The 26723-nt window shown below is 39.3% G+C and overlaps 3 protein-coding genes across 4 annotated transcripts in view; all 3 read right to left on the bottom strand.

Moving 5' to 3' along the window:
* Positions 1-496: 496 nt before the first annotated feature.
* cldn8.2 (claudin 8.2) lies at positions 497-1888 on the bottom strand. Its single transcript, XM_003450141.5, has one exon. It carries the CDS (start codon positions 1790-1792, stop codon positions 905-907), a length of 888 nt encoding a protein of 295 aa, XP_003450189.1. The 5' UTR covers positions 1793-1888; the 3' UTR covers positions 497-904.
* Positions 1889-2731: 843 nt separating this feature from the next.
* LOC100694350 (claudin-17-like) lies at positions 2732-4058 on the bottom strand. Its single transcript, XM_005455034.4, has one exon. The coding sequence runs from the start codon at positions 3959-3961 to the stop codon at positions 3272-3274; it is 690 nt and encodes a 229-aa protein (XP_005455091.1). The 5' UTR covers positions 3962-4058; the 3' UTR covers positions 2732-3271.
* A 5191-nt stretch (positions 4059-9249) lies between these two features.
* The window catches only part of LOC100694077 (TIAM Rac1 associated GEF 1), a 40605-nt gene continuing 23131 nt past the window's right edge, over positions 9250-26723 (bottom strand). For both annotated transcript variants that reach the window (XM_005455033.4, XM_019345069.2), the window contains exons 8-27: positions 26449-26595; positions 26230-26304; positions 25643-25813; positions 25364-25468; positions 24864-24945; positions 24574-24660; positions 23647-23859; positions 21716-21816; positions 16438-16623; positions 15464-15532; positions 15008-15133; positions 14792-14900; positions 14021-14200; positions 13814-13932; positions 13611-13719; positions 12622-12680; positions 12383-12488; positions 12174-12261; positions 11889-12061; positions 9250-11667 (exon numbers count right to left, since the gene is read on the bottom strand). In XM_005455033.4, coding sequence (XP_005455090.1) covers positions 11132-11667; positions 11889-12061; positions 12174-12261; positions 12383-12488; positions 12622-12680; positions 13611-13719; positions 13814-13932; positions 14021-14200; positions 14792-14900; positions 15008-15133; positions 15464-15532; positions 16438-16623; positions 21716-21816; positions 23647-23859; positions 24574-24660; positions 24864-24945; positions 25364-25468; positions 25643-25813; positions 26230-26304; positions 26449-26595 — 2841 coding nt within the window. In that variant the 3' untranslated portion in view covers positions 9250-11131. The remainder of the gene's footprint in view (positions 11668-11888; positions 12062-12173; positions 12262-12382; positions 12489-12621; positions 12681-13610; positions 13720-13813; positions 13933-14020; positions 14201-14791; positions 14901-15007; positions 15134-15463; positions 15533-16437; positions 16624-21715; positions 21817-23646; positions 23860-24573; positions 24661-24863; positions 24946-25363; positions 25469-25642; positions 25814-26229; positions 26305-26448; positions 26596-26723) is intronic.

The raw sequence follows: 26723 nt of genomic DNA, 5'->3' as shown, positions 1-26723 counted from the left end.
AAACAATTTGTACGTGTGTGTGTGTGTGTGTGTGTGTGTGTGTGTGTGTGTGTGTGTGCATTTGTATTTTTTTTTTAATATTCTTCTATATTTTGGTTTGCTTTAAGGGTGTCAAATGTTAGAAATGTATGACTCAGTACTGGATTTCTTGTCTGGGTCTCTTGTGTGACTCTGCTCTCAGGGAAAAAAAAGCAACCAATTCCTGTTTGGTTGAAGTAAAGTCACCTGGTAGGTTTGTACAGTGGGTGGATCTGTGTAAACAGCCTGGTTTAACCAGTTTAGGCACATTTCCACCACTACAATAGAAATGACATATATTTCCATTTGCTCACTAGTGAGTGAAGAAAGTGCAGTTTCAGTTTGAGGTTTTGGAAATTTACAACAAATTTAAGCTCATTTGGCATCACTAACAGTGCTTACATTATAACGCACCTTTAACTTCTTGATCAGCTATGTCCTGTTGTGTTAGAGATTGGGGGGAAAAAATACAACACGATTCTCTTTTACAAGCCATGTACTTTATTAGGAAAAAAACAAATTTGGCCAGAATTTTGAGTAGGTCAGAAACTGTAAAGAACGCAATATCAACATACAATTGTTGTAACATTAACAGATGTAATAGATTATACATACTGTGCTAGAACATAATTTAGTGTGAATTAAGCAAAAGGGTAAAAAAACAAACAAACAAAAAAAAAAACCCAAACAAGGAATATGGAAATCCAGCACAGTTTGTCAGCATTGAAACACATTCAAGTCCATAATGATTTGGAGTATTTGCAGTACACTTTGCTAAGTAAAGAAATATCTGGTTGTTTCAAGTGAACGACAGTTAATCAGTTCTCCTCATCAAATGTGCCAAATTTTGGCAAGTTTATTTTTAAAAAAAAAAGTCCAAAAATCTTTAGTATTGACTTGGTGCGTATATCACAGATCCTGGTGGGGCTGCAGAGTAAGCAGGCTGGTAGGCATATGCTGGCTGGTAGGTGTATGCTGGCTGGTTGGTGTATGCGGGTTGGTAGAGGCTTCCTGTGGGGTTGTATTGAATCATCTCATCTGGATCTTGGGTGCGGGGAGCATGGCGGCAAAGCAGGATCACTCCGGCACTGAAAAGCAACGCTGAAGTCACCCAGCCAATATAAAGAGCCTCCCCGAGCTCTCTACGCTGGGCATCGATCAGTAGAGGGTTGTAAAAATCTTGGATGATGACATGGCCAGTCCAGGACACGGGAATTAGGGTTGTAAGGCAACCCATGAGGAACAGGCAGCCACCAGCCACAAGAACAATATGCTTGGTACGAGCCCGATGGTCCACCACTTTTGTGCATTTCATCCCCACTGCTGAAACAATAAGGGCGAAGGTGGTCAGAGCCACAGAGCTGCACATCAGACCCCTGGCAGCCTGGAGATCAGGAGGCAGAAACAGCAGGGAATCGTACACTTTACATTGCATTCTGATGTTGGCTTGTCTGTAGCAGTTCATCCACAAACCCTCCCAGCGGGTCTCCATGACAATAATGTTCGCGTCAATAAAGGCTGTTACCTTCCACATCGGCAGGCCCGTCACAGCTGCAACGCCAATTAGTCCAATGAAGCCAATGATGAGAGCTACTACCTCACAGCAGATAGCATTTCGACGCTTCCGTTTCTCAATTTTCTTCTTTTCCTCATATACAGAGTCCCCATACTCTCCATACTCTCCGTTTGTCAGCGCCGGCTTCCCATCGTAGTAACTGCCAACATAAGATTGAGGTGGCTTGCTGTAGCCACTGTAAGCAGTGTAAGTGGCCATTCTGGCTAACACAGAAAGCTTAATCTCAACCTCCTGGTGCACTTATACAGCTGAAGAGAAAAATCTGAGGAGAACAACAAGTTGAGGAACTTATACACCCACAAAAACTATGCTAATGATGCAATGCAGCCTTACTGGTTAAGCTGCTTCAGAGCCATCAGATAAATGGCGAGACACAAAGGAGTTGCTTGTTTTGAATACCTCCAGTACTAATGATCAGTCGCTAGTTTTTAGTTATTAAAAATCACTAAATCTTGTTACCACAGTAACAACAAGGTTTAATCAACATCATATTTTAATAAAATCAAGCAAAAAAGTCAAAGTTAATGAAAAGTATGTAACATATTTTTAATACTACACGGAAATACTTGACGTAATTTTAGAAAACATTTAGCATAAGGAAAATGTATTGTGAACATAACGAGTAATATCTCAGTACTATTACATGTGCTAACTTAAAATTAACTAATGCAATGTGTGGCCAGTTTTATCATTTGAAAGGATTTGCCAGATAAAAATGACTTGCTATAAATGTTGAAAAAATGAATAAAACAAATATAACAACTGTAGCATCCAGCTACACTAATGGGCGTAGGAAACGACGCCATCTCACAAACAGAAAGCTTATAGGATGATCACAGATGTGAAACACACTGCTTCTCTACACGTAAGATGAGCTGATGAAAAGGTGTTGCACACAGAAACCTGAGGAGGAGGACCTTTTGTCATTATCACACAGGGTCATTCCCTTGTTGCAGCCACAGAAACATTTTAGTTTCTGCTCTGTCCAATGTGAAAATGAGGCACTTCTTCATTGGCTGTTTTCACTTTTCCACCTTAGGTTTTTAGTACAAGAAAAATATCTGAATGGAGTGTTGGTTAAGTATTTGCGTTCCACAAAAAAAGTAGAAATTCTATGAATTGAATCACACAAACAAACTGAATTAAAGATTTTAATAAATGATCTGTTCACTTGGTTGGCGGGATTATTAGATCATGAAATATAATGAAATAAGACAGTGAAGCAGTTGCATTTGTCATGTCTCAGATGAGAAATTCATCATTAAGCACAACAAAAATGACTTAAATAAATACAAAAAATACAGACTTGCATCCAAAACAAGTACTTAAAAACAGTGATGACATTCTCAGGGTCATTGGAGCAAGAGCTGGATTAAGATTGAAGTTGATTGACGATAGCCACTGCAAGCGGTGTATTGTTGCTCAGAGTGATAATATAGATTTGCCAAAAATTATATTACTTTAAACACAGGCACTATTGTTTATTCATGTACAGCATATTACCCAAATATTTTTGCTGCATCTGTAAACCAAACAGTGCAGACAAGACAAACGCATAGTACAACAGAGCATGATTACATGATTGATTTAAATATATCATTGCAAATAAAATACATGTTGCTCATAAATATATGGAGAGACATCTAATATGTAATTAGTACACTGCAGTACAGGTATTTACACATATTCCTGATTTGAATGAAAACTAGATTTCGCTCTCGAAAAGTCAACACTGTCCGCCTTCTGTTCATTCCTTTTCACAATATGATATACTTCAATGTAGCGCTGATCTTCCTTTGCACTGCGTTTGCTGTACCTAAACAGCACAATGATCCCGGTGATTAGCAAAACACCAGAAGTGGCCCAGCCAATGAAGAGGGACGCTCCCAGCTCCCGCTTCCTAGCATCCAGCGTTTCCGGGTTATAGAAGTTACTGATGACAGTATGGGCCACCCAGCTTACGGGGATGAGTGTGGTCAAACAGGAAAGTAGAAACAGACTCCCTCCTAATGCATAGGTGATGTTCTTACTCTTTAAATTGTCACCACAACAGTTGCTCTTCTGGATCCCGAATCCTGTGAGCAACAACGAGATGAAAGCCAGGACTATGGAGACACACATGAGCCCCCTCGCTGCCTGCAGCTCTGGTGGGAGAATTAACATCGAGTCATACACCTTGCACTGGATGTTGATGTTAGCCTGTCGGTAGCAGTCCATCCACAAGCCCTCCAAGAGCTCCTCCATGACAATGATGTTGGCACCGATGAAGGCAGAAACCCTCCAATGGGGCAGACAAGTGGTGACTATTGTCCCACATAAGCCCAGGGCGCCCAGGACCAGTGCTAAAATCTCAGATTTTGCTTGCATCGTTTGGAAGGATAAAGTCTCGTCTCTCGTCTCCTGTCTAGTGAAAAAAACTGCCCAGTGCACCTCTTTTACAAAGCTCTTAAGCCGTGGTACTGTCAGCATTCCTGTAATGTTATCATACTGGTTTTGGTTTATCAGATTGCTTACTTTACAATGGCAGCTTGTGAAATTCTTGAAATATTGGTTTGGGTCTTATGATGTTATAAATATATTTTAAAGCCACCCAAACAAAAGTATTACAAGTAATCCAAGCCTTGAAGTGAACAGCAATAGATTAGCCTTTTGAATATTGAAAAAAAATCCAAGAAAAAATTAATGTTTAGTCATCCTCAGAACCAACACATGTTCACTGTTTTCAATGCAAGCCCACATACAGATGACTACATACAGATGGTTCAATTTCCCAGCAACAAGAGCTCAAATTCACAGCTACATTTTTGGTGTGTATAATACATCAGATGCAAGCAAAATTATCTGTTGTGGCAATTCTGTGTTGAACTTGGTATTATTTACCACCTGTGATTGATATAGATTAATTTGTTTATAGAAGGGTGCTTTCTAGACATTTAACTCAATTTTGTTTTCCTGAATCGTGGCAGGTAGTTGGATACCTTTAGAGAACAACACATTTTCATTATCACACGCGGAGGTCTTTGGTCAGTTTTCCAGAACACACTAATTTGGTACGTACACCCTCCTCCCCATGTCGGGTTTTTCACTTCGTTCCATGTTACTGATTGTGCTATCATCACTGCTGAGTTTTCATGTGATCAGATATTATGTCTTACAAGTGAGTACTGAGCCTCTGTTATGCTGTCAATAAATTTGTAAAAAAAAATCATTTTAATTTATTTAATGAAAGTCACAGTTTGTCTTGCTTTACCTAAAGACTAAAAATCTTATAAACATTACAACGGAGATTTTCTGTCTGATTTCAGGTAAAGAGGAAAAAAACAGGGAATTACAAGGTGAAAAAGCCACTCCTTTATTTAAACCTGGTCTAGGACGTGCAATGTCCTGCTGCTCACCTCGTTTCTGAGAAGCAGGTGAAACAAAGGGTGGAGCAACACACACACACACAGAGAGAGAGATGTAACAGGAGAGGTCATAAAACAGGAACAGAAACCGCAAAACCTGCTGGACAGGTTTGCTGAGTGATACCATCCTCACATCCTCACCTACTTTAAATGTAAACATGTATCTTCATAGGGAGAAACCTGCAGCTGTGAAGAAACCTATGTTGTCATGTATATTCACAGCTGTGAATTTTGATTTTAGATCAATTTTAATTAAAAAAAAAAAAGTATATAGATTATATACAGAAAATATAGATTCAACTCAGATAAAATGGTACAAGATTGTAGATGCAGTGTGGCACCTGTTGAATGTAAATATGACTACACATTCCAGGAAGAAGGCTGATAATTCTTTTACTGCTTCAACTGAAGTGAGTTAGTCTTTAAATTTGGTAAAACAGTTACTAGAGTAATCATTCTCATAAAGCTAAATAAGATGGCTTATGGTTTATTGTGTATAGATTATAAGATGGAAAAAAACTAGAACTAAATTAGAAAAATCTGTGATAAATTTAATATCACTGTGTGTGAGCATTAACCTTTCCAGTATCTTCTGCATTTATGGTTAAAAACATGTGGACTCCCTGGTTCTACAGTAAAGCTAGGTTTATGTATAAACTGCAGTTGCATAATATTACTATTACTCCTAATATTTTGTATTATTACTAAAAATAATAAAACAAATTAACCAATGTGAATACATCAAAATATTTTTTTCAGGAACATCAGAACTAAAACAAAGGCTTGACACAAATACTGAGCCTCCTAGCAAGCACTGGCACGTAAACATCACAGGAAACAACCGCGTACGTCAGAGTGGAAAATGGGTACTTGCTTAGAGATGTTAAGTGTTATCAGAATCAGAATACTTTATTGATCCCTAGGGGAAATTATTTTTCGTTACAGTGCTCCATTATGAGCAAACATTAACAAAGACAGACAATACACTAACTAAGAATAGCACAATATATACAGGCATATATACATATACATAAAAGTCACTTATTAATAAATAGCTGAAAAGAACATGTGCAAGAAGGGTGTAGCTGTTGCAGTAAACAGTGTGTTAAGTGGATGAGTTGTACAGGGAGATGGCCACAGGCAGGAATGATTTCCTGTGTCGTTCAGTGGTGCTTTTTGGTAATGTCAGTCTCTCACTGAACGTGCTCCTGTGACTGACCAGCATGTCATGGAGTGGGTGGGAGGTGTTATCCAACATTGTCTTTATCTTGGACAACATCCGGCTCTCCACCTTGAGGTGTAAACACAGATTAACCTAATTGTCTTTTACCCCAAAAGTGCTCATTTGTAAAATGTACAAATATTAGTTCTTACTTAGATTACTCTAGAAACTTAGTTTGGTCTGCCTCTGGATGTTACACATAAAGCAGGTGCAGTGGATACCTAATCAGCAGCACCACCTGCTGATTTCTTTCGTAAGTCCATAAGTATTTAGAAAAGTGCACGATGTAATTTTTTTGTACTTTTGCAGTTTTTTTAACTATATATGCAAAATGTAGTGCTGAGAAAAATTTATCTAGTGTAGAAAACCTCTCCAAGCTCCCTATGCTTGGCATTGATCAGCATTGGGTTGTAAAAATCTGATAACATGACCTTTCGATGATAGAGGGATAAGGAACCTAATACAGCTCATTATGATCATGAGGACCCAGAGGACCAACTGGTTAGCTTGCTGATTGTTTCAGATGCATGATTTCCACTCCAGACTCCTTTGACTGAGCAGCAGGAGGCTACCCAATGCCAGAGAACAGCACGTCAGCCCCCTTGCTGACTGCAGGTCAGGGGTCAGCGCCAGGAGAGAAACATACACCTTACTCTACATCCTGAAGTTTGGGTGTCAGTAGCAGGAGTCACTGAAAGCAGGAAGCAAAACTGATCTTGCTAGAAATTACCAGCATTCAAATGCCGCATGAATAAACAGTGTACGTCAGAGTGAGAAACACCTTTTTAGGGATGTTAAGCATTATCCACTATTTGGTGAATTACTTCAAATGAAGACTTGCAATCTAAGTGTGGGCGATTAGGGAAGGACAAGACAGTTATTTCTTATCTGCTCTGTTTTATAAGAAATATTGCATAGGTTAAGATTCCAAATGTTCTGTGCTATCCATAGAACACGGTGCAGAACCATATTTTAAGCCTTAATACCAAGCTTAAAATCTTGTTTTGCACTTAGTATTTTTGAAATCTAATGCAAGGCAAAGGCCTGTTTTATAGATTAATATAAACTATAAAGGATCTTGTCTTGTCTAATCTGACCTGTTCTTGAGAGTAATCAGTGATTTCCACCTTATTGTTAACCCTCTATATTTACATTCATGTAGGGGTCTCTTTATTGTAGATCTTGCCAGTAATATGCCTACATCCTTGGGAATTTTCTTGGATTAGCTAGATGGTAGCCAAGGAAATGATCTGTAAAAATGTACTTTAATTTCCTTCTGTGGCTTTTCAGTCCTTTTGGTGTTGCTGAGCTGGCCAGTGTGTTTGTACCACATGGGTCATTTGGCCTCTTCTAAAGTTTTGGCTGTTTCTTTTGATTTTAGATTTTCTTTCTGTCTTCAATTTTATTTCATCATTCATTTATTAGTTGCTTTGTATTATCCTATAGCAGATAAGTTGGATGAATACATAAAGATTATAAATAGAGATATTAAAAGATAAATAATTCCATAAATTAGAATTGTTCCATTTATCTCTTGGGAGATATTTAATCAACGAGCCGTGTCATTCAGAACTGTACTGTATTGCTCCACATCAGAAGGCTGTAAGTCTGAAGAGATCTTCCCCCTTGATCTAAAAGGAGCACCAGAGCTTTTGTGTTGGGGGTGGTGATTGACAAGGATGTGCTGGCTGGGGGTGGGGGGCAGAGAGCTCAGTTATAAAAGAGGAGATAAGGTACCCACTGATTGTAGAGTGCTGCCATTCTTCCTGATGTTAGCTTGAAAATGCTGATGAAATTATTCTTTTCCAAGGAAGCAGAGAATTCAACAATGGTAGAAGGAAAAAGGAATACAGTTGTCTACAGCTCATAACAGGGTTACAGATGTAATGTTTTGACTAATGTACAAGAGGACGTTACCTTTAGTAGACAACTTAAACTTACATTTTCTATTTTTGGCATTCCGTAAACAGGAGTGATTTGACTTTTCTGCTGATTCTGAAATGTAGTACCAGCGAGAGATTTTTTTTTTTTTTTTTTTTTTCCCCAGGATTTGTGATATTTACTTTTTTTTAAATTCAATTTGTGTGTTTTAAGATTGTGTTTTCTTAAGTGTTCCTAAGAATTTTATTTTTTTTAACTTTAGAGTACAAGTCAGTAGTTTCTGCTCAAAATGTAGATTTGTTCTTTTGAACTCGTGTTTCTCCCGCTTAAGACATTAGACAGTTTAAAACACAATAGCCCTTCAGTAAATATCAGTTTGCTAAAACATGTTCCAGTTCATATTGTTTTGATTTGATCTCTTTTAAGGTTGTGTGCAAAAAACAGATGCCGGAGAAGGGTCTTCCTGCAACCATTGTTTATCTTTGCTCATGCACTTCCTGAATTTTTTGGCCACCATCCCCCCTTGCTCATCTGTTGCACCCGCCTTTTTATTTCTCAAAAAACCTGACTGGCAAAAAGAGCTTTAATGAAATAGGAAATGACTCACTAGCACTGAAATACAATAGTTTCTCATTACAAAAAAATGTCCATGTAATGACAACACCTCAAATTACTCATTTAGAGGAGGCATATTGGAAAGTACAATGTTCATTTTCTATATCCAGTTATAGAATGTTAGATTTAGATTAAATCAATCGTTGTTAATAATTCTCAGCTTGCTTCATTCCTGTTATGTGAACACTAAACACTGACTGCAGACATTTTTGTGTTTTCTCTGTTAAGGGCGATTTAGGTTGCTCACCATCACTCAGACACTTAATGAGCCGAAGCTAGCAAACACTCTGAGTGGCTCTTAATGTCTTCTAAAGTTCAGCTTTAAGTTTTCCACTTGTTGCAATTGCAGTTGGTCTCTAAGTGTTGCTTTAAGGTAGTGGAGCATCGATTAGTCACTTAGTTCTGTTGTTTACAAGCATGTCGACTTGACATTTTTGTTTTCTCCCATCACAAAATGGTCCTGTAGACTTGGTATCTGCTGAGCTGCAGGGAGTAAATGAGGCTGCTGATTAAAACCACACCAACCACGGATGTTAAATTATAAGTAGGAAACAACTGTTTTTATTATGATATCAGTACATTTCTATATACACACAGTAATAAAAACGCAGTCTTAGTAGCACAATGAATTGTTTACAAGTATGACTTCTTTCGTTTTGCACACGGCAAGCCTTTCCCTTGATTGCTTGAGCAAATTTGGACTTTCTCAGTGGAAAAAAAAAAAACCAACTACTGTGTTTGCTGCCATCAAATTAATTTACATATGAATAAATAAGAACATTGCATTGTATTCCAATACTAGTGAACAATCATTTTGAACACACAAGACATTTTTTAAAGAAGCTGAAGTCTCTTTCAGGAAGCAGGTTTACAAACTCTAAGCTAACCCTGAACACTAAACTGATAAACCCTGAGATAGGGTTCAAAAAAAGCTGGTTCAATCGATGGGGACAGAAATAAATAAAGAGATTAAAATATGGATGTGAGGTTGTGTCTAGGTTCAAACTGAATGGAAATACTTAGCTATGGGCTTTATATTTAATGATAGTGAGCCAATGTATTTTAAAGTTTGTAAATATCGCAACATGTAATGCTGTCAGACTAAACCAATATCAGCTTATATGTAAAAACTCACTTTTAAACTATAGCTAGTTTATTTTTAGAGTCTTAGTCATTTCATTTGCAGCTCTATGGAGATGTATTTACGTACACAATTATGTAATCATGAACATGATTCACTCCTCATTATGTGACACGTGTTTAATGAATGAGTATTTGATGTGTCTAAATGTTGATACAAATTGGTGCTAAACTGTGATTACTACAGTAATGCAAGGTAAATGTTCCAGTGCTTTGAAGTGGTTCACAACCTGACAGGCGCCTAAATGTCCACACAGTCACATTTATTAAGGCGTATCTGGGAATCCAAGGCCTTTCTTTAGGGAGAAACTTGGGATTTGTTAAAGAAAACCTACCATTGACTTTTTCTCCAACAGGGTTAACAATGTCAGCTATTTTACTAAACCCGCTTTCTGAAACAGACCCCAGATGTATTATGTACAATACTGAGTGGTTCCAAGTGGAGTGTTAACTTCCATGTGTATGAGCGGTAATACTGAAGAGGAAAAGTAAAAGTCACCAAAATGGTTTCACAGTAAACAAAAACACGTGAAACAGCCAAATTCAAGTAAAACAGGATTATGCCAAATTCAAAACAATGAAATCTCCTTGCTTCTTTGACAAGGGGAGTTTTACATAATTCTACTATTATCCTATTAAATGTAACAAAAAAAGAACAAGCTATCTCCCCGAGTAAAAAGATAGCTTTAAGTTAATAAACAGCAAATCAAAATCAAATACATCAGGAAGTCTGTACTCAAAACATGTCAGTGTATATTCATGTGAAAATCCACAAGTATAGTAAACTATGCAAGACAACTGTCCTTTGCAATTAATTATTCTATTTCTTTAAGGACAAATAATATACAGCCCTTAACTATGATAATATCTCTGAGTAACACAGACATAACAAATATTTATGTTCTCACAATACCCAAATTTGGCAACAGCAGGCAGGACTAAAGAACGCCGCCCAAATGTGCAAACCATGCCAATCAAAGCAACTGATTAGACTCTGTGATTGTACCATTGTTTCAACCCTCAAAGCTTACACTTGACTTTCCTGTAACAGCATTTGATTCAGGATAAAGCTCCCTCACTCTGGATTCCTGTATTGCTCCCATAATATTCTTACCTGTACAAAAAAAAGCATTCAGCATAAGGTAAGGAAGGGTATATCGTCTACTAGCTGTGCAATATACATCAATGCTCATGCATTGTTTGTGATAACTGATTTTTATGGAGCTCATGTAAAGCTGTCTAGAACACTCGCTGTCTATTTTCTGCCATCAGCTTTTATGTGGCACAGTCTGGGGATAAACCTGATTGCTCCCTTCTTACCCAAATCTCATCCTTCTCCGTCTGATTTTGATCCTCCGTCTTGTCATCGATCATGGTGCTCTGCTTCGCCATGTCAGATGTCTCACTGGCTGTTGGGGATTTAAGGCTCTCATTCTCCTCCCTTTCCACACCCTCCAAGGTCAAAGCCATAACCGGGGCCTCCAGGTCAGTCTCGATGGACGCAGGTGTTGGTGTCTGGCAGAAGTCGTCGTCGTCACTGAGGATGTCTGTCTCCTTCACCTCTTCTTGATCTTCGTATTCTTCTAGGTCGAATTGTTCTTCCACCCAGCGGTCTGTGTCACCTGCCAAGTCAGACTGCTGCTGCTGCTGCTGATCTGGTTCCTCATCCTGCTGGGACCGTTTTGAGCCAGGCTCCTCTGGTGAAACGAGGTCTTGCTGTTCAGGATCACCATCAAAAACAATATCCGTGTCTATGGTGAAACGGTTGCGCACCAACTTCCTTCGGCCCAGAGTCCTAGTCGGGGCAGATGCTGCAAAACCCCAGAACATCAGAAAGATAAATTATTATGAACTTACTACTTTGAGTACATCATTTTGGAGTTTGGTTTGAAAGTAATTATCTTCCTACAATACTGGTTGAAACTATAAATGAAAAGCTCAGATAAAACCACAGGATTCTCCCTCTGTCTGTCAAAAATAAATTGGGGCACTTGAAGCTGTTGGGTTAATGCATCTACAGACTGGCATTTACCTGCTCTATTTATAGTGGGACGGGCTCCCTTCAGAGCACACAGCCGTTTTCCTCCAAAGGGTACATACTGCTGGTTGAGTGGTAAACTCTCTGTTTTTAGGAGCTGCCGGCGGTGCTTTTCCCGCAAGATGGAGTGGACTGTCTTCACAAAGTCTTTTCTGCTCTCCGGAGAGCTGAGAAAGGTAGACAGTTTGTCACTTCGTTAGATAGCAGACTGGACTTTATCAGTAGTGGGCAAGCTGTAATCGGCAGTGTAATTGAACCTCCTTTAGCAGAAATCCTCACCTGCAGCACAGGTGAAATGTCCTCTCTGGTCGTCCTTCTGACTCCGATTTTGTGTGGACAATCTCACACACAGCAGAGCCCTCGCCATCTGAGGGAGAAATCATCACTAATGTCTCATATACGTAGAAATCTGGTAAGATATTCTGAGATAATCATTAGTCGAACTGAAGCTAGAACTAGTGTGCTACTAAAATTTGAATCTACTGTACCTGCATTGGTCATAGACCGGACTTGAAGGGCATCAGTTGGGATCATGTGACGGAATCTGAAGGGATCTTTTTCTTCAGAAGATACAGAGACCCGGTGGGAACCGCCCTTCAGTCAAGTAAAGAAATTTTTTTTTTTGTTTTTACAGATGAAAAATGGTCCACAGGAAAGGCAAATCAACAATGTGTTTGCAATTGGGGTTTTGTGTTGCTGATGGAACCCTGTTTTTGTGAAAACCTACCATTTTCTTCTTCTGCTTGGACCCCTCCTTGCAAACAAAGACCACTGCTGTTTTGAATACTAGAAAGCATTGGTGGAAAAAAAGAATTAGTAATCACTGGGGTTCAGGTCACATGTCAAATCAACATATGTAACTTTGATGTTAACAACAGGTCTGTTCATTAAAAACTACATAGGAAGAGTTACAGGTCTCGTGATTTGGTGCAGAATTGTAAACGATTCTTGCTGAAATGAAACGACTCTGGCCTTTTTTGTTTATTTATGTTTTAGTTCATTTTTACTCTTCTGTAAAGTGTCCTTAGGTTTCTTGAAAGGGGTTATCCAAAACGTAGTTAATATTATTATTAGTACCATTGTTGTTATTATTAATACTATATATGGACAGTGGGACAACTAGTACACATGAGTTTTTCTAGCCTGTCTGACTACTCAAAGCACTTTAGACTACCTTACCTAAACATTTTTACAGTACTTCTATATTCTATGCAATGCAAGTGCTAGGTTTACCTCACATTATTGGGGAATTTAGAATCACCAGTTAACCAAACATGCCTGTCTTTGGATGTGAAAGGAAGCCAGAGAGCCTAAAGAAAACCCACACGGTCACAGGGAGAACATGCAAACTCCTGCAGAGAGACGTCCACACAGAGAGACGTCAACTGACTAAGAGATTTGAACCAGAAACTTTATTATTTTGAAGCAACAGTGCTAACTATTGCACTACTATGCAACCCACATAACAGTTAACTGAAATGTTGCAAAATGCTGCTAATCTGTCACTGTAAGTCATTTGAATTTTTGTATAATTACTAGGCAGTTCTTTCCAAGATGTGCACCGATGCATGTGCACGCTTTACACAACGTGTGTGACTGTGCCATCACAGTCAATTTGTGACTTTTCATCAGATGTTTTGACATTTTTAGATTGAATCCAAACAGCATACATACACTTATTATTCATTTATTACATAATCAACAATCCTGGCATACCAAATGTAGCCATCTGGGGTTCTTTCTTCCATTTTCCTAAGGAGGCAGGTGGGTTAATCCATGTTACAGTGTTGTGGAGAAGCAGATCGCCCATTGACAGATCAGCAACCTGGTAATTGGAACAAAACAATCATCCAATCTGCTCCAACTGCGTGTCATTTTTCGTTAACAGAATAGAGCCAAGCCAGGTTTCTCCGATCTACCTCTTTCTTTTCACTGCTCTGTTCAGTGATAAGCTGATCAAACACAGCTCCAAACTCCTCGTGGATCTTCTGCATTTCATTGATGTGGCTGGCAACCTTGTTCATGGCTTTCATGGCAACTGCAGTCAAGCACAAATTACGTTATGAGGTGGGTTGTTGGGACTGTGCATATTTTTGGGATCTGCTATAAGAGTTACTCCTTCTTACCGTCGAGGTGGTAATGTTCCTCACTGTCTGGGTCTGTGAGCGAGTAGAGCTCCTTCAGCAGGAGGGGATACTTGAGAACCCTCTGTATGGGTTTGATTAGGTATGACTCCAGTGTGGAAGAGTGCTGCTGCTTGGGGTTTCGCTCATCCAGAAAGGCCTTAAAATTGGGGTCAGTTTTGGCTGGAATGACCAAAAAAATAACACTTAGGTAACATATGGAGGAGTTTCACTATTTATTTACTACTTTTAATTATCCTCTCTGTAATTGATACACATTGGTTCCCTAGTGTTTTCACTAATGGTCTTTAAGTTTGTTGTCTGTTTGCTTATGTTTAGCTTGATATTATGCAGATTACTGGCATATAAGCACGCTTTGTCTTGCATTAGAGATTAGAAGCCACATCAAAAGGTCTGAATTATTTTGTTTTTACAGAAGGGTCATTTTTATCTAACAGCAGCTAACCATGAGTGGGCAGAACAAAAATCTGTTTACTGTTTCAAAAAGAAAAAAGAAAAACAAAACAGCTTTATCCTAATAGCACCTCCTTAAACAGTGTGGCAGATAACCAGTTGACTCACTGAATGTAAATGCAGAAAACAAAGACATCCAGTCAAGTCCTGAAGGGAGTGGGTGTACTAGCTTAGAGAAAAGACAGCGATCGAGACTGCTCATTATATACCATGCATTTGTGCAAAGCTTTTAGCCCTGGGAGCCTAAATGCATCCTCTCTCCTTTAAGGAGGGATGCATCTCTGAAGCACATTTACTCACCCTTCACGAGGACCTTAGGGACTTTGGTGTGGCTGGCGCAGAAAGCACTGTAGATCTTAAAACGGTCTGCATAGTACAGGAAAGAGCCTCCGAGGGAGAAGAGGATTTTCTGTATAAAGGAGTCACACAACCAGTAGTTCAAAGACTTTTTCGGGTCTTTAAATACCTGTTGCTAGTCTTATCTTTTGCTGTATATTTTAAAGAATAAGCGTGTACCTTAAACTGATCCACTCTCTCCAGTTTCTCCAGATCAGGAACCAGTCTTGTCCCGTCTTCCAGAGTCTTGAGAAACTCAACTTGGAACTCCACCATTTCTGACAAGTTACCAAACAGAACATCCAGCTGAAAGAAAAATACGTTTGAGATGATTTTAAATAAATAAATAATTTTAACACCTTCCAGTGCATTTCAAAATATTATTATTAATCACTTGCTACCAGTTAAACCACAAAAATTGAATATAACCAAATGAACCTTGTTGTTGAAAGTGCAGATAAAACATCATGTTATTTTCAAACATCCCATCTCTCTCACACATCATCCAACCCTCTTGTCCTCACACAGAGCTGCACTTCACTTGATTATGTAACCTACTTTTCTTAGAACATTTCAACAGTACTGGCATTTAAAAGCCCGGACCCCATAAAGGCACATGGGGAGCATTTGACATACCTCATCCTGAGTGAGGAAGGTCTCTTTCTGCAGTGGGGTTAAATATCTCCCAATGAGGCAATTGAGATCCTGCAAGAAAGCCATGAAAAAGAGTCGGCAAATTGCACTTTAGTCAGGTTTGCCTTGTGCCACCGTGTGAAATATGGACAAAAAAAACATGCTTAAAAAAAAAAAAACAAAAAAAAAAAACTTATACATTTTTAACAAATCAACAGGCATAGAAAAGGACAGTCAGACACGAGGACAAATAGGTAATTCAAGCTCAAATCGAAAGCAGCTGCTGGGTGCCTTTTTCTGCAGGAAGAACAGCTATATGGAAACCAAATTAAGTATACGACTGTGGTAATACAAACCTAAGCTGAAATGTAGAAAGCCTAAGAAATGAACAGATGCCTGGCAATCAAAAGTAACATGAGACTGACTCCAAATGACGTGCTCAAACTGGTAGCAAACAAAACACATTATGTGGTATTGCATTAAAGCTTCGTCAACTTTAAATCAAAACCCCTTCAAGTGTTTTGCCTGTATTTATTGCATTAGCAACAAAACTGCAACTCCTACTACTGCACACACAGACATAAAAATGCACCCACATGTCTGTTTGAACAATACACCATCAATCACTTGCAATATAATTTCTATAATAACTATATCTGTGGCCCGTAAAATAGGGTATAACATTTTAGTTAGTCTTGACATTATTCCATTATATAGCATCGCTAACCCAGTTATTCCACTGAGCCATATTTATACTGGGCTGAAAAAGATTAGGCAATATCCAAGCAAGGGCACAGCTGTGTCCTGCTCATATCTCCCGAGACACAGAGATAAATATGGATAGGTCATGTTGAATGGGTAATGTGGAAGCCTAACATGACCTAAGGCAGACAGAAACATCGATCGATGGACAGGAGGAACATACACACTCACAAAAACACCATCTGCCTCTTACAAGTAAGATGAGTGATACTGACTTTGACATAGGTGCGTTCGGTCTCCACGAGCTCACAGATGACTTTGCGGAGCTTGTCGGCATCAGAGAGCTGTCGGGGAGTTGCAGGAGGTGGAAAGGGCGATTCCGGGCTCGGCGAAGAGGACACGCACTCCATGGAATTCATGTCATGGAGACTGCGGCAGAAAGCGGCGACCTGCTCCGTACTCTGCAAAAAAAAAAGGGGGGGAAAAAGAAAAAAGATGAGCGTTTCAATGGCAAGAGTGATAAAATCCTTCATAAAGGAAAACGGCAATGTCCACAAAAGTAGAGCCACAAACATTAGGAAGCAGATGCCACTTTCTACCTACTGTTGTGCACACATCCATGACTGTACAGCAACTGAGCCTGGAAAGAGGCAGTGAGGCAGCTCTAAAAAAAAAAAAAAAACCATTTGCACTAATTTGGTCTATTTTCAGTCTGTCATAACAATGACTTTCCACCTCCCTCTCACTCACATCGCTCTTTTCCCTGGTGTTTTCCTCCTACTGATGGATCGGTGGTGTAATGATTCAGCTCTTTCACAGAATCAAAATATACACACAATGGTGTCTGTCCACATACAGTATGGGTTGCCGTGGTGACCAGCACTGATGTGCATTAGACTATCATTTTGGGTAAAAAATAGACCCCACTCAGTAGCAGCCTACATGGCTGAACTAGAACTTGTTACTTTGGCCACAGTAGGCTACAGCCTCAGCATCCATAAATATAAACTGGCATTTTGACTTTTTTTTTTTAAATCAATACAAACACAAAGCAGAAAGCACAAAGAGCATAAATCATATCCATCAAAGCCTTATTCACTCTGTGAGGCTAGACTTCATTTGAAAGTACATGATAAAGATCAAATGAGACAGTCACATAACAGGGACCACTAGGAGCTGTAGTCATTATTGAGTTCATAACTGGAAGCTGAGAGATGTGTGCTTTGTTTTATATGGAGTTTTACAGGCTGGACAGAAACAATTTGTCCTCTCACACCTATAGGCTCCCCTGTGAAATACTGAGATTATACATCAACTTAGCTGCAGAGGATGAAAGGTTGTGGTTCTCATATTAGAAAACCTAATTATGATCTTAGCAGCTGTCAATCTTCACATCTAAACTTTGTTTTTAGTTTTACACAAACAAACAAACATAGGGATTCTGCTGTCTCTAAAAAGCAATGCATGTGCAATTTTTCCAATATTTACCAAAATGCTGATGAAAAACGACCGTAGTCCTGATATTCTTTGCTGTCATTCACAAAAATATGACGGAAAAATGCAAGAGCGAGAACAACAGAGTACAAGAAGAACATTGTTATCCTGCAACTGTTACAGATATTCCCGCGCAGCTTTGCAAATGACCGTGGTTATCAGCTTTGTTATCTAATCAAAGAGACATTGATATGTGAGGCACGACAGCCATTTGTTCCTCTTGACAATGTTCCCAAATTAAGCAGGCAGCTCTCACATAAACAGATGAACTGGGAGGTGCTGTCTGTAAATGCAATGTTGCAAATGGATCTTACACTAATGCACAAATGCTTTGTGGTTTGTTAGATCTGAGAGCTTTTGGTCAGAGTGAACATAACACATACTTTGTAAGTAAAACCAAGTGGATGTAGAGAGTGATTTTAAAGTTAAAAAAAAAAAGTCTTATGAAACTTACAGCTGATGATATGTAAGGTCCAGTACATTACACATAAAACTGAGCATGAAATGCTAGATGGGAATGCACGAACAGATTGCAAGAGTGCAGAAAAAGGGGGGAAATCCAAATCTGTTTCTTTTCTGAACATTTTGCCAAGTTTTACTAAGCCTAGTAAGACAGTCACAGTTAAGTCATGCTCTTCACAATCTAGGCTAATTAACACTATGACAGCTTTGGGTGCTTGGACACTTATGACATGTTAGAAAGGAGAGAAAGTACAGAGGGGGAGAAAAAAGAAAATCACAGGATTCTGTATCTATTTAAAAGTACAATGTGTAAATCTGAAAACCTGTCACAGATATATTTTATTCCCCCCAGCAAATAAAATATAGATTAAAAACTACTTCAAAGTATAAAAGCACGGCGTAAGGAGAAGACTGCATGTCTGTCCTCTGAAACTGAAGCCTGATATCGCAGCTTGAGGTGCTAAGAGAGAAACTCGGAAATAGTCAGGAGATTGTCCAAGTTGCGTAAAGTCCAAGTCATCTGCAGTAAGACTTGTAGAGCATGGGCTCCTATATGCAGTGTTTTATTTTGGCATCTCCTGGAGCATTCCAGTGATTATGGGGCAACTCTGCGACAACAGTGACTCACAGCTTCCTGTCATTGGTCTATAGCAGCCAGCGAGAGGTGTGAAACTAACACAGAGAAGGACAGGTGATTTTGTTTTTCTTCTCACTGGAATGAGACAACAGCTATCACAGCAGCACCAAGAATTAAGCAGGTAAAAAAAGGACATGCATGAAAAAAAAGAGGCTCACCAGATGAAGCATGTCATAGATGGAGTCTGTGGAGCGCTTGCTGTGCTTGCTCCACTTCAGGATAGACATAGCCGGGTGCAGACGGACAGCCAGCGTCAGTTAAAGTACCAGAGAGAAAAAGACTCCAGGCTTTAGAAAGAGCAAAGTCTACACTGTGTCTCTCCAATACATTTCTGAGCCCTTTTGTCTTCCCTGGTTTAAAAAAAAAAACTAAAAACAGGAGAAGATGCTGTGGTGCTTGTGATGAAGGATGAGTGGAGCTGCTCAGCCTCCTCCTCTCCGCCCACCAGCACTTAGAGCCTTCCAACTCCCCTTCTTTTGCTCCTTCACAGTCTGCTGTAGCTTTGTCACCAGTACTCTGCCGTTTTCTCTCTCTGCCTCTCTCTCTTCTCTACAGGCTGGGTAAACTTAGGCACACTGTGTGAGTGTGAAGATCTGGTCAACTCTAGCAGCATTGTAAATTAGTCTCGATAATCCTCCAGACCGGGGAGAAAGCAAAGGAGCAGGAGGGAAAGAGTCTCCTCCTCAAGGCTGCAGTGGAGCAGGATTGACTGGGTAAGCCACGCCGCAGTAGAATACAAATGCAGGATTTCAGGAAAAGGGGAGAGGGGAGCTGCTGAGGAGCAGGCTAGAGAGGGGGTGAACTGCCGTGCAGCATTTAACAAGTAACAAAAGAAGCAATGGTCCCTGTGATTAAGTTACAAGCCCTGAAAATGCCATAGCAGTGAGAAAAAAAATACACACTTGCTGTTGTCACCACACATTCAGTCCTCCCCCCGCATAACAACTGAATTGCATGACTTGCTTTCCACTGTGTGTCCTGTTTGACTCAGTCAGTAATTTCCTACTTTCCCAGAATGCCCCACATAAAGACTCCACATTTGTCATTGAGAGATGGGAGTGTATAGCTAAACAGTTTAGAGACTGTTATTCAGATCACAAAATGATGCTGCACTGAGTTCTTCTCTATTCAGCCTGTAGCCAGAGCACACAAATTGGCATCGCTGAGAAATGATGTAGGTGGTCTGTGCCAAAGTCCTTGCTTTGAATATGTAGTACGTAATGAGGTTATGTTGCACATAGCTTTTTTTAATAACAAAACAGAAAAACAGTGATAGTACTTTGCCTCATAAAATAATTACAAAACAATGTCTCTTTCAAAGCACAAAATACAATCTTACAAAGGTTAGACTGGCTATCTATAACTGACAATGACTGAAAGTAGGGAATCGTTGATCATCATCCTTTCAATGATTGCAGAAGCAGCTGTTGCCATACAAAGTCATGGTGTGCACAAGGAGAACGTTCAATACGGAGCCAGAAAACAAATTAGTTAACAAATATTTTTATCACTTTGTTAAGCCAGTCTTGAGCCGATTTCAAGAAAAAGTATAGACATGTTTCAGATACGAGGACATAAATCTCAACTTTTCTTTGCTTTGAGGTTTTTCATAGGGCCATCTTTTTAATGATTGACATACCGCCAATACTACACAAAGAAAAAAGCGAGTTCTGATCTCACAAAAGGAACCTATTGGTTAATTTTCAAACAGAAAGCCCAAAGGAGAATGAAAGCAATCAATGTTTAAAAAAAAAATAGCTGAAAAAGCAGTATTTAACAGAGCAGAGCACAATCTTAACCACAGATTTTGTCCTTCACTTTACTCATAGTCTAGATCTATACCCTTGTTTTCCTCATTCCTATAATATAATTAATAATTACAAAGGCAGTTACAGAGTTGCACTTGATTAACTGCTGCTCATTAAGCAAGACAAGTTCAATGGCGTGATTAAAACAGACAACGCATAAAGAAGCACTCATGTGACCAGCTCTGAATTTGAAGGGTAAGTAGGATGGCTGAGGATATCACATTGATCCGTAGAGCTCTTGCAGTGAGCTCCCAATTTAACCGGGTACAATGAGAAATGATGTCGTTATCAAGTGTTGTCATAAGAGATGAGAGATAAACTAATCTACAAGAGCACATCAGTCCTTTCATTCAGCATTTCATGAGCAAGTGCCCAGTGATCCTTTGAAGTCGGTTACAGAGAGCAGATTAAGGACTGCTGCTTTAACTATTTTTTCGCCTTTCTTCTTCTTCCATTTTTTTCGAATTAGACATCTTTGTTAGTCATAGCACTTCATGCAACACGTAGGTCTTTGAGACTTATTTGCTTGTCTTGGCAGTAGTGCTCTGTGCTTTCTTTTTTTAAATTTGTCTCTGTGTTCATTTATAGTTAAAAATGAATCCACCCCCAGTTATTACCTGGTCCTAATAACCTCGCATAATCAAGCAATAAGAATGCAAGCTTAATCAAACCCATCCATCACTCGGCTGTTTCATTCAAAGCGAATCATTTGTCCTGTCCTATGTCTCCAGTGCATAAGACACACTTCATGCAGCAATGATGAGATATATTTGTATTTAGGTCCCTTTGATTTAATCATGTCAGAAGCTATGAAATTCCATTAGAGTTGTGTGTCATGGAGGGAAAAGAGAAACCTGATACAGATTGTATTGAGAAGCATGGGGTTAACACCCTCATGTTGATTATGGATGCTGCTCTGCTTTCATAAACAAGATAAAATGAGCCAGTAACAGATGGCGAGTCAAACTGTGGCGAAGCGAAATGCTTGTGAGTGCTTTTTCATAATACCAGAGCTAAGAGGTGTGCTGCAAAGAACAAGGACGGAAAAGAAGCATAGGCGCTGCAATATTACATGAAGGCCCGGTTGTCAGATGTTTTCTGTGATGACACTAAGAATAATAATAAAAGTGATGATAAACATTGTGCTCTTACCTTTGTGCACTCATCGAATTCACTGAAGATCTCAGAGTCGTCATCCAGGCTGTCTCCTGAGCTCTCCAGAAACAGTCCAACTCCATCGTCCAGGATTTCCTCTGAGAGAAACAAAACAGTCATGTTTATGCGTCACAAAAGCTTTTCCCCCTCTTTAAATTAGATTAATACATTTACTTGCCTTGTCATTTTATTAAGATTTAAGACCTTCTTAAACTAATCCACTAAGCACACTGCTCAGAATGTCCTATTTTTCCTCATTTAAATCCAGTAAATCTATTGTGTTTGCATTAATGAAACTGATGTCGCTAAGGATGATGGTCTGAAACTCAGTCTTCTTGCATGGAAATAAAATATACGCTTGAAATTTGCCTACTTGCACGCTTCTGATTCATTTACATGCCAGGTGAGTTTGTAAACATCACCACATTGTGAGCATCTGATGGCTTTGATACGCTTTAGATTTGTGGGAATTGAAGTTAAACTGTTCATTAACCTCTGCTAATTGGACCTATAAACATGCAAAGATGGAAGCGCCAGTGGCACTTTAAATTAGTAAGTGAAATACAGTGCTGTGCAGTAAGTGTTGAGCCATCCATTATATCTGTACGTTTGGCTTCCAGGAAGCTGGATTTTCTTGTAATTCTTTAAAGTGGTCTTCTGCAGTCATTTTTCACGCTTTCTGAAAGTCGAGATCTTTCTGTGGGCATTGACTGCTTGTTCATCCAATCCCTGTACCTGACCATTTTCAGGAATCTACACATTTTGTAGAGGGTATAGGAGCCTGGGCAGTTGTTTTGTTTGAAACAACAACCGTAATCTCCAGTTTCAACTTTTTTTTCTCAAAATAGAATTTTGAATTTTTTCTTAACATAGTACTTCAAGTTTAATCTTGAAATTTTGACTTAGACACTATCTGTTTTGGGTTTTTTTTGTTATTATAAAAAAAAAAAAAAAAAAAAAAAGCATAGAGCAAACTGTACGAGTGGAGGACAAAAGAAAAAGCGGCATGCCTAAAAATCTATGTACAGTAGGTGAAAGTCCTCCAGAAACAGGAAAAAATTCAGCACAAATATGACACAGGACCAGAGAGATGCATCTGGTCCTTCATTTGATCCATCTGCTCTTCACTAAAGCCTAATCGGAAATGGTCTCAGTAGAAGGGTTGGCATCAGGGAGAAAAAGGCAGACTTGGAGTGAAAATCGGTGGCAGCAGGTCTTATAAAGTGAATGAATGTACATGTATATGGAGGAGGCCAGGAAAAAGATACAAAGTGTCTACAGGCATCTATGAAACAGCAGAGGCTCTGTGGTGGTTTGGGGCTGCATTTCAAGTAGTGATGTTGGAAATTAGGAAAACACCATCAGATACCATCATTATGCAATGATGCATTTGGAAAGTGTCTTAACGGGAAGAGCTTCATTTTTCAGCATGACAATGTTCCCAAACATCTTGTTAATTCAACAAAAGCAAACCTGGACAGAAAAAACACACAATGGAAAACTACCAGTTATGGATTGGCTTCCCCAAAGCTTGGGCCGCAACAATATTGTGACAGTGTGGGATCATCCTGACAGAGAATGGAACCAAAAGCAGCCAACATTGAAAGAAGAGCTTTAAATGTCCTTCAAGCCTGGAAAGCCTGGAACTATTCCTGAAGAGTACTTAAAGAAATTAAAGTAAGCTTGGCTAAGAGACTTCAAAAGAAAAGAAAGAAAGGAGTTCTGTGCTAAAGAATAAAGGAATTCAAAGCAAATATTGACTTTCAATCCTGTTGGAATTTATTTACTGTAGTATCATTTATGTTTGCATATATTTCAGTAAATCACTGCACTTTTTCCCAGCAAAATGAAGAAAGAAAGGTTGACTAAAAACTCCACACAGCACTGCATAATGTTAAAATATACCATTCGTGTCTTTTTTCTTTTACCTTGACTTTGGGAGAAAATGTCAGTGTAGAGATCTTCCTCTGCATCTGAGCGGCGTGGCGGCAAGTAGCAGAGCTGACGGCGGTCCACCGCAGGCAAGGTGTTGACTGTCAGAGCCAGTGAAGCTTGAGAGAACGCCGCTTTCATGTCAGAGAAATTAAGACTGTGAGAGTCTTTTCCATTTAACTGAAGTATTTCATCCCCTGCGTTCAGACCTGCAAGAAGACGCACAATCAGCTTTCAGCATCAGCTCCAGTTTACTGTCTCCTATTCCTTCATCCATTAAAAAATGTTCTCTAATATCAGATCGTAAATATCTCATCTTTAGCACTAACCATACAACTCCTGCCTGAAATGTTAAAATGGTGTTTTAAGTAAAACCAAATGTAAAACTTTGAAGACTGCTGTTTTAATTTCAGCCCCACAGGCATGACCCATTTCTTGATTTTTTGTAAAATATTAGCCAGTAACACATTAACACTTGCTGTCCAATATCAGTCATAATTGTTCAGGGATGAATGCTCTTTATCTGCTCTATGACCAACTCCAGCACGATATTTTGACATCATTCAACTCTTCAGCTTCATTACAGGAGAGCCAGTATGAAGCAGCCATTGCTAAGTGTCAGATTCAACATAATTCTTCATAAAGGGCAGTGAGAGGCATGATTATAGTAATCAGCACCCTTGCGAAGTGTTGTGTCCTCTAAAACCTTCTCTACCTGTTGAATAAACATGTGCTAATGCATTTTTCGAAAGAGAAACCAAGCAGGAGATGAAAACTCTCCTGGCCCTGATGTGAGAAAATGGAGAATCACTAAAAACAGCTAAGGCAACCCGCATTGTTTATATTTTCTTTTAAAGTATGGCTTATTAGATACAAAGTGTGTTTAGGAAGAGTTCTTTTAGTAGAAATGAAGGATAATTAACCTTTAGCAAAGGCTAATCCCCCTGCCTTTACATCAGTGATGTAGAGCTGCTGTACTCCATCCTCCTCCACCACCGAAATGGAGAAACCTGAACACAAAAGGGAAACGTGGAGAGAAAGAGAAGCAGAGAGAGAGAAAATGAAGGTATTAGCCAAGCATCAGAGGGACAAATAGGGATGGTTAACAAAAGGTCAAAGAAAATCAATTCTTATGCTGAAGAAAACAGAAATACGAGTCTTTAACACTGACTTCATTGCAGCGTTCTAAATAAAGACAGAAAATTACTCTTACCGTAACCAATCATGCAGGATTCATCTCTGTCAAACTGGATTACTTTAGTTATTTTAGAGCAAAGCTCAATTTCTTTGTACAGCTGCAAGGAACAAAAGGAAGTCATTATACATCCTGAAACAACAGCCTACTTCATTCATGGCGTGGTGGGTGGGTTATTGACAGCATGGAAAGAGGCCATTAATTTTCTGTACTTTCACACAAAGCAGCTCTAGCAGCTCTTTATAGAGGAGTTTCTTTGCTATGTCATGATTACATGATTTAATTACAAAAGAGGTTACAGATATTGTTTATAAAGCTTCTCCATGATTATTTTTGGTGCATGGATCTCCCAGGCAGATAGTTCTATTTATTATAACGTTTGTTGCTGTAGTATTTTTTTCCTATTGTGATTCCTCATACATTGTAAATCATTCCTGACATTTTTTAAAATACATTTCTCTACCTTGACTCAGCCTGTGAGAGAAGGAAGGATCATATTCAAGATATCAGTGACATACCAAGTCGCATATATCCTCCTCTGGTTTGGGAATGTAGAATTGCACTTGATTTTCTATAAGGAATTTGAGTCGTAAGTAGTGTTTAGTGGGATCGAGCTGATGAGCCTGTGGGATGAGCACAAAAAGACAGAGGGTATTTATCCAGAATCGCAGCAGTGAGATATCTTTCATTTTTTCCTAACATAGCTGGTATTTCTCTGGCTCAATGTGGCTTTCAGTTTAAACGTCTTATGAATATCACTTTAAACCATAGCTCATTGGAGGTTCTGTGTTTTTTACCTTGCAGATGGACTCGAGAACACACAGCGCAGACTCTCCTGGCTGGATGATTGTTAGCACGGGCTGGTCATTTGGGAGACATACCCAGGAGGGCGTAAGGTGGTCAGGAACCCAGATATCGCTCTCTGTGCTGGGTCGTGGAAGGCTTTTCACAGTTCCCTCCTCACTTTTCTTGAAATGGAGACATCCAAAGTAATTAAACACACTTTACTGCAAGGTCTGACGTCTTCAAATTAGATAATACTGCTAAAATAGTCTCCAAAATAATCCATCTTCACCAATACTTTTCATCTTCCTTCTAAATCACAGATTAGTTGGAATACACTTTCCAAGCCATATAGTGCATTTGCTTAAATGGGGAATGAAAGAAAAATTAAAAGCTCTAATTTGCCTGAGTAGCTGTCACAGCTTGTAAACTCTCCACTTTGGCTCTGGTGCTTACTCAGAATACATTAAGGGGTAATATTTCACTGTTGTCAATGTTGGCCACATATTTTGTTGAGGAAGTTCGCACTTCTGTTTGACCAGCTGCTCACTGACAAATAAATGCAAACAGATAACTGAATTATTGAATTATTCATCCTTACTGTGTTTTCCTTAGCAGGATCAAGATATATGCCATCTACTGGCTTTTTAATGGGCTCTTCACCATCAGCAAAAACCTGCAGGAGCAAACAAAAAAAAATGGCAAGTTACCAGTCAAGTAGGATGGATGCTTGAGAAATGGGCAAGAGTAATCTTTCTGTTGACTGGTCAGCTGTGATTAAGCGTGGAAATTTTGGATGGAGGTGGAACACTTCACAGACCTGGCTGACAGTTGGGTGGGCTTTTGTCTTTTTCTTTGAGGTAGTGTCCAGACCCCAGAGGGAAGAGAACCTGCTCTTGCGCTTACTGCAGGAACGAGACATGGCCTGCGTTCGCCGTCTCACTCCGGTCTCTGTGCGGGCTGCCACCTGGAAACCGTAACACGGCGAAGTCGGGTCAAAAACAGATCAGATGAGATCGACAGCTATCTGTCTGACCTCGCGTCAAATCTCATTCTGCAAGAATGACTTTAAAAGTGCAGCATATAATCAGTGCA

The sequence above is a fragment of the Oreochromis niloticus genome, linkage group LG14 (assembly GCF_001858045.2).
Source record: "Oreochromis niloticus isolate F11D_XX linkage group LG14, O_niloticus_UMD_NMBU, whole genome shotgun sequence".
NCBI lineage: Eukaryota > Metazoa > Chordata > Actinopteri > Cichliformes > Cichlidae > Oreochromis > Oreochromis niloticus.
The sequence above is the reverse complement of the archived record's forward strand: the minus strand, read 5'-3'. Positions and strand labels throughout refer to the sequence as shown.

Coding starts and splice junctions, on each gene's coding strand:
- cldn8.2 (XM_003450141.5), bottom strand. CDS start 1,792: ATGGCCACTTACACTGCTTACAGTGGCTACAGCAAGCCACCTCAATCT.
- LOC100694350 (XM_005455034.4), bottom strand. CDS start 3,961: ATGCAAGCAAAATCTGAGATTTTAGCACTGGTCCTGGGCGCCCTGGGC.